We start from the raw sequence: 8,057 nt of genomic DNA, 5'->3' as shown, positions 1-8,057 counted from the left end.
TCAAATACAGATAAGTAAAACCATTATAGAATCCTTATAAACTTTATTAACAAGAAATCTGAGAATAAAAGGTGCATTTATTAAAACAATGAAAACTGAAATTACTCAGTTACACACATTTTTGCTCTATCCTTCCACTTCACAATAAATTAGTCAGCCAATAATAAAGTTACGCCAAATTAGGAAAAAAAAAAAAGAAGAAGAAAGAAAAACTAAGGACGGCAGAAACTTTTCCATAAGTGATGCGTCTAAACCTTTCCAGCCATCCTCCTTGCCTGTTAAAGGCACAGTCCCACACAGAACCAAACTGTTAGTAACATTTTGTGGTATTATCTTAAGGGCATGCAAGAGAGGTATGTTTACTTTAATTATTTTGAGTGGTACATTTTTTGTCATCTGGTACCATGTTCCAGGTTTGAAACATTGGTCAAAATGCATTTGAAATTCAGAATATTGACAAAAAAGAAAAAAACTTAAACAAAATAATTTGGACACAGTAGTGACCCATCACTTGAGCTTTACCCGATAAATCTTGTACAGATGTAACCACAAATCTCAGATCTCACATGTAGTATTTGTTTTTTGCCCCATACGCAATCCAGTTACTGGTGGGATATATCTGAACATTTAGTAGGAGCAAATGATTAAGTATAAGTATCTTAACACAAATGCTTAGAAGCCAGTTTTGGGGAAGAGTTTACTGGCTCATTTCTACAGCCCTGTGTGTCCAATGGTTTCATAAACTAAATTAATTGCACAACTGTGCAACCACAAATACTGCAAGTCTACTGTGACTAAACAAGGGGTTCTGTAACAAAAGGATATGACGTACACTGTCTGAAGGATCTCACAAGTTAATTGCAAAATACCTTATAATTAATAAGGAATTTCTTGCAGACCATTTGTAGGTTGCATTCAATGTTATTTTCTATGAAACTTGTGATCAGCCTCAGGACCGTGCTAGTGTTTTCATTCGTATAACTGAGAATTACCCATGTTGCTGAACTGAGTCCAGATTATAAGGGCAAATTGGGCAGCTGCTTGGGGCCCAGACGCTAGAAGACTTTACTACATGTGATTATTAAATGTGCTCACTTTGAGCAAATGGATATGGTGGTGACTCCATCTCTCCTATGGACTCCCGGAGAGGGTCCATGGGGAAGCTAAAAGTTATACGTTTATAGTAAGTCAGTTTCAGATTTAGAAGACTCAGGTTACCTATACGGCCCATGTCGACAGGCTTTTGGTTCATTTAAGGCAGGTTTTCCACCCTCATATGAATCTATGGGAATGCAAAGCCCACTTGAAGCAGGTCAAATGCACCAATGAATTCTGAAAGATTTCATAAGCCTGTCAAACTGATGCCATAAACACAAGCCAAAGCCATCAACACAGGACCTTAAGATACTTAAGGTCACGCACAATACGTGCACTATCCCCGTATCTGGAAGCATCTTTCCCATTTTATCTGCTATTATGTCAGATGCAAAACACAAAATTACTGTGAACATAAAGTTTGAATTTGATTAGGATTTCAGCTGCCCATATGTCTGATCTAGTGATAGTTATACATATGGTTTTCCCTGCAGCTAAAACGGTGTATTCAAGAATTATGCAGTGCAACTATGAAACACAAACACCCTGGTTCTGGGGAGACATAACCTAATCCATTATTTTAACAATTACTTTTATGTTCTTTTTTTTATATGTAATAAAAAATTATTCGGTTTGTTTCTTAGTCACTGCCAACAAAAGCACTAGTTGAAAACTATTGCTAAAATACAAATGGCTTCAATGTCATGGAACATCTTGTAATGGTCACAGACAAATTATGTTCTCATTGCTTGCCAGAAGTTAAAGGGGATCTATGACAAAAGGAAAACTGCTTTGCAACAAGCCTCAAATGGAAACTATTTTCTGATCCTTGATCTTAAGTTTGAAGCTTGTAAGTTATAGAATGACATTCATTGAAGGTCTTATCACACAAGTGATTTGCTTCATAATAGATTCCATTTGAAGAACTCTACCCAAAACCAGTAATTATAGTCTGCATTCACATCAAGACATTATCCACTAAAATCAATGTAAGTTCATTCAGAAACTAACCATCTCAAGCAGATAATTTTATTAAATGGTAGGATAGAATTTCATTATGGAAGATCAACAGACTTAAGAGGCATAACCTTGCTATTAAGATGCTTTCTACAATCCTAAGAATAAAGTGGTTCTGAGTGGAGTTCTTCTTTAACATTTTGTGTTTTACAAAAAGCTTGGAAAAGCAGTTTAACCACGTCACTTCTTGTACATTTAAAATCATGGGTTGAACACATCTCAGGAATCAGTTACAAAAAGGGAAAAAAATATCACTCTATGGCCCATTGTCAACACATTTCTAAAGTTCTGTCAAATTATAAAAACATATACATGTGAGTACAAAGCAGTTTCTCTTATAGCAGCAACTTGTATTTCATTTAAATTTCAAAAACTAGCAGCAAAAGAAAAGAAACCATAAGAAAAAAAAAAAGATCTGGCTATATTTTATTAAAGGTCTTTTTGCCTCCTGTACATTGTGAAAACTACATGATGACAACGAGGGCTTCTGTGTAGTGCGTTGACTTGCACACTTGACAGTATTGACAGTTCTTAGAGACACCTGGCACAAAGGCATCCTTTTTATTGTATTCCTTACAAGCCATTTAAAATGACAGGATATTTGCTTGTATATCTCATTAGATAACTTTTTTGTTGAAATCACAGTGTATGCACATCTTAAATCATGAGGCCTAGTGACTTAACATTGAAAACGTGGCATTAATTGGGCCATTGTATGGTGTACTGCTGAGAGGGAATTATCCTCTTGCACACATGATCTATGCAGTGGTTTACTTGTTCACTTGCTGCTGGAGGTGGAGAAGAAACTCGTAGTATGACAAGGCAGATTCTGTTCTGTCTTCAATCATGTTCTGCAGGAAAGTGGACTTTAGAGGACTTTCATCCCTGAGAATTGAAGAAAGCTGTCAAAAGTAATAACCAAGATCCAAAGACATTATAAAAAAAAAAAAAAAAAAAAAAAGAAGAAGAAGAAGGAGTTCACAGGCAAGAGGAGTATAACCCAATGCAGTATTAAAGTCAACAGTGGATGAGCAAGACTTTTGGGCAACATGTGTACATTTCACAGGGACAAGACATAGGCCAATGATATCTTCAGTGTCCCAGACATCTACACACAGGTTACAGACACCTACCAGGCTGGCAGGCACTGTGCTCAGTGGTAGTGGTATCTCAGTAGTAGTTTATTTTCGGTATGAACCTGTCATCTTTCTACTGGTGGCTTAAAGCCGACAATGCTCTAGAAAATTACTGGAAATATGTCAAAAGAATGCACTGGACCTGCAAGTTTATCCTATTGGTGTGGCTGGCTAGTTATGATGTGAACAGGTTGTTATACAGGTGAAACTCGATTAGAATATCGTGCAAAAGTAATTGCAGTAAGTGCTGCAAAAGGGGCCCAAACCAAGTACTGAGTACATATGCATGCTTGTACTTTTCAGAGGTCCGATATTGTTCTATGTACAATCCTTGTTTTATTGATTGCATGTAATAATCTACTTTTTTGAGGTTGTGGATTTGGGGTTCTTGGGGTTTTCATGAGCTGTAAGCCATAATCATCACAATTATGACAAATCACGGCTTGAATTATCTTGCTTTGCATGTAATGAGTCTATCTCATATATTAGTTTCACCTTTTAAGTTGCATTAGTGAAATAAATGAACTTTGCATGATATTCTAATTATTCGAGTTTCACCTGTAAGTGATCTGTTTACCATACCGTAGCTTTTACATCCCAAGGGAATCTCCAGTGCCTCCTTGGTCTGTAGTGTCTAATTGCAATATTGCAAAATAAGGTGCCGCACTCCATTTAGAAGTCCAGATACATCTATTTAACGTAGGGTTGGGAGGACAGTATAGAAATAACCCATTATGTTTTAGGGAGCATACAAATACACTAGGGATGTCCCGAAACCACTTTTTCAAGACCAAGTACAAGTACTTCCCCTCAGGTACTTGCTGATATCAATTACCAATACTTTTTCTTAAAGGGGCATGAGACATTTTTTCTAAAACAATACATACTAATGATTTTAGGGCAGTTTCTCACCAGGGCTGCGTTCAGAATCTGGATGCAGCCTGGTGACATGCGGACGCAGCCTGGTGACATGCAGACGCAGCCTAGTGACATGCGGACGCAGCCTGGTGACATCCAGATCCCACCAGACCGTGTTCAGAATCTGGAGCATTAAGTATCAAGTATCCTTGTCGCACTCCTTACCGATATGTCCCTTGTAGTGGGGGGTGCTCGCAGTGACTGCGGATGGCGCCGCGAATGTCAGCAAAATTGTAGAAATGTCATCAGCACACCAATCCTTTTAAGATAGCAAATGCTTCATCAATGCTAAAGCCTGATGAAGGGACCCTGTGCGGTCCCGAAAGCGCTTGTTTGGTCATATGACAAAAAACTTCAATAAATAAAGCTTTTGCTATCTTAAAAGGATTGGTGTGCTGGTGACATTTCTACAATTTTGCAGAATCTGGAGCAGCCTGGTGACATCCGGACGCAGCCTGGTGACATCCGGACTCCAGATGTCACCAGGCTGCATACAAATCTCACCAAAGCTGCGCACAGCGCTCACCAGGCTGCATACAGAATCTGAACGAAGCCTGGTGACATCTGTAGTCCAGATCCAACCAGGCTGCGGCCAGATCCCACCAGGGTTGCTTATTGGGTCTCTGCAGAGCTGCATAAAGATGTCACCAGGGCTGCATATTGCATCTCTCCGGTGGTGCATACAGATGTCAGCAGGGCTGCATATTGGGTCTCTCCATGGCTCTGTGTGGACCCGAAATGTTGGCTAGTTGACGCTTGTGACATGTTTCTTCAATAAATAAGCAAATAATTGAATGCTTTTGACTGAGTGCTGGTGATCTCCATCCTCTTTTGGCTTAAGCGCTGTTATTCCCTGGCTTCCAGTCAGGGAATACGCTAATCAAGCACAATCAAAAAAGAGCAGGGGTGACATTAGGGATCTAAAAATCTGTCACCTGCAGCATGCTATCACACAGAGAGCTTATCAGCTCCCTTGTGATAGCAATAAGGTTAAGGTATAAAAAAACGTGATAAAATTAAAGTTTATTAAAAATAAATTTAAAAAAGGCCCAACATACAAGTGGGTTGGGTTCATACGAGTATGAAAACGACAACTGTGTCACATATTTAGCATTGCCATGCAAGGGGGAATGAGTGCAATGATTCTAGGGCTAACATTCACGGTTAGCTCCATAATAATGAGCTGATGGACAACTTTGGGTAATGTAGCTTTTCGACGTTTCATGAGCCCTTGCATTTGAAATACATAAATTAAATGTTTCCCATTTTCAAAAATACTCTTGAATACTTTAAAACACTATGTCTCCTTACATAAACAGCCTTAAAACACTCCACGCCTTCTTTGGACACTGGGCAGATATTGACATTTGGACTAAGGTTGGACTTTTAAGCAGAGAGAACAAGTACTAAGTTTATTGATAATGTACGTAAATTACCATGCATTAACGCTTACAGGAATTCCTTTTACTGGCACTGGTCACAATTACACAGAATGCAAGGAGCAGTTCAACAAGAATAAATGACAAAAGTAAAAGAAAGCTGCATGAGAATATTGGAACAACTTACCGGATTATGTGTAATGTGGGGAAGAATGGTCTTTGCTCTCTCAGCCAAGAGATAAAAGCCATCAGTCTGCTTGATTCAGGTGTATCAAGTTCAGGGAGCTGAGTCTATTGCAAAGAGAAGAGACAATAAAATGAAATAGTTCATAAGATTTAATGTCTTTCCAACACAATCCATAAAAACTAGGGATGCACAGATACTTTTCGATTACCAGTGCAGATACTTGGCATTTTCATGAGAACACCCGGGGTTGCAGGGGTTGCAGCTGGGACAGGGCTCTGGCACTCCACCACTGTCCTGAAATCATTAGTCTGTATTGTTTCAGAAAAACTGTCACATGACATTAAACAAAAATGTATCAGTACTCGTAAGTACTCGGCAAGTATCAGTACTCGTAAAACTGGTATCTGTGCATCCCTTTATTTATAAAAACAAAATCGTACATTACAACAGAGATGTACAAATCCCAGGAGCTCCGTGTGCTCCTTACAAATGACAGTGGCCTCCTAATTTTTGAATTTTTCTCTAGTGTAGTCTTGGAGCTCAAAAGTATCTGTACATGTACTCGTACTTGTACCGAGTACTGTACTTGGTATCTGTGCAACCCTAATAAAAACCATAACAGTCTCAGACTTACAGACTTAATAACAAAATGTGAAAGATATTACCATACAGTGACTCAAAGAAACAGACTGCAATTTAGATTTCTTTAGGCCTTTTTAAGCTACTAAATGCAGAGTTTTAATTATCTGTTGTAAGTTAGAGCACACTATTCCTTTTTGACAAGACAAGCCCAAAACAAACTCCCGTTCTTAATTTATAGTATAACTGGTCCTGTGATTGGGCTGGGGGCGGAGCCATACCCATTGTGTGCTGCCATGGATTGGCATCAGGAAAGGAAAATTACCGATAGGTAAGTATACAATTTTCCGTTATATACACACGGCCTGGCCTGCCAATTGGTCCATCCGTGTGAAAAGGAGTTTACTGACCAATAATGGCACTGGGGAGGTAGAAGATAGGAGGCCAACCACAGACTTCCTTATGCAGGATATTTAGGTATCAGATTTTAGGGCTCCTGGTGGCTCTGAAAGGTAACAAAAGATGCAATGGCATTGACGGCTGCCTTTACCAACATGATGATGTCATATTACATTTAAAAGCAGAACTAGACCAACCAATTTAATGGTCTCCCAAAATAGTTACTTTGACGGCATGCCTACTGTCAAACTTGCCAGTGTGCTTTTCATCTTACAATACAGGATGATCAGGACGATTGGGTTATATAGCTAACAGACAGGCGATTGAACACTGGCCACAGCTGTTTGGAGCCTCTATAACTCCTTCCACGACCACAAACCCTTAGTTTTTTTTCAATGCCCTTAGGTGATAGACCTTTTGAGGTATTCTATCAAGTTTTCCCTCTACTTGCACAAAGCAAATTTGGCACAAGGTGCTGTTTTCCAGATTGGCACCTCACGGCGGGAGTGCACCCAGATCCAGCTAGGGCAGAGTCAGAAGATGTGGGACTGGCCTGTAATGTTGCTTATGCACTGGATGCTGTAATAAGCACCCACCTTGGCACAAATTGTGCAGTGCCAGCTGTAGGGTGCTATACAGGTCCAGGGTAATGGTGTATCCCTCACTGGTGTGACCCCCCTTCCCTGAAGACCCCCCTAAGGGGTATGCTCCCCTGAAGTGAGAGAAGCCAAGGAATAAATCCTCAGATGAAGACAGGAGTGGTAAGTCTCCTTCCTCAGTAGTGACTCTATCCCTAATCAGCGTGTTTGGCCTATGGACTCTGGGCCCCCCGACTCCCCACGCTGACCCCATGCAGGAAAGTGGTGGGATAGCTGCTATTGCCGACTTGCGCGGAAGAGTGCCTTCAATCAAAATGTTGTCCCTCGGTTTTGCATGAGGGTCCTAGGAGTGATAGTTCAACTTTCAAGGCAGTCCTACTTGCTCAGACTCATTGAAGGCCACTACAGCTGAGAATTTTGACTTTGTGGACCAGAGTGTCTACCAGTGGATTGTCTTATCCAGCAGTTAGAAAAGGGAGAATTGTAAATGAATCCAGAGGTTTTCCAACAGATCTGTTGTTGGTAGGAAACTCTGGATATAGTTTCCCTAGCATCCAGATTAAACAACAAGCTCGACGGTGTTGTATCCAGATCCAGTGATCCAAAGGCCTTTGATGTACATGCTCTAGAACTCCATGGGAGCAGTTCAGCCTGATCTACATTTCCAGACCATGTGGAAAAACTGCAGCATGCCCTATTTTTTTCTGCTGTGGAACGCATCAAAACTCCCTGGAATGCACCGAAAGTA

General features: G+C 40.1%; 1 protein-coding gene across 2 annotated transcripts in view; it reads right to left on the bottom strand.

Moving 5' to 3' along the window:
• Positions 1 to 2,306: 2,306 nt before the first annotated feature.
• Positions 2,307 to 8,057, bottom strand: part of SEC24A (SEC24 homolog A, COPII coat complex component) — a 117,913-nt gene continuing 112,162 nt past the window's right edge. For both annotated transcript variants that reach the window (XM_018569961.1, XM_018569960.1), the window contains exons 22-23: positions 5,733 to 5,836; positions 2,307 to 2,997 (exon numbers count right to left, since the gene is read on the bottom strand). In XM_018569961.1, the coding sequence (XP_018425463.1) occupies positions 2,883 to 2,997; positions 5,733 to 5,836 (219 nt within the window). In that variant the 3' untranslated portion in view covers positions 2,307 to 2,882. The remainder of the gene's footprint in view (positions 2,998 to 5,732; positions 5,837 to 8,057) is intronic.

Source organism: Nanorana parkeri, unplaced genomic scaffold (assembly GCF_000935625.1).
Source record: "Nanorana parkeri isolate BGI_ZX_2015 unplaced genomic scaffold, ASM93562v1 scaffold1433, whole genome shotgun sequence".
Classification (NCBI taxonomy): Eukaryota; Metazoa; Chordata; class Amphibia; order Anura; family Dicroglossidae; genus Nanorana; species Nanorana parkeri.
Note: the sequence above shows the minus strand (reverse complement) of the source record. Positions and strands in the feature narration are given on the sequence as shown.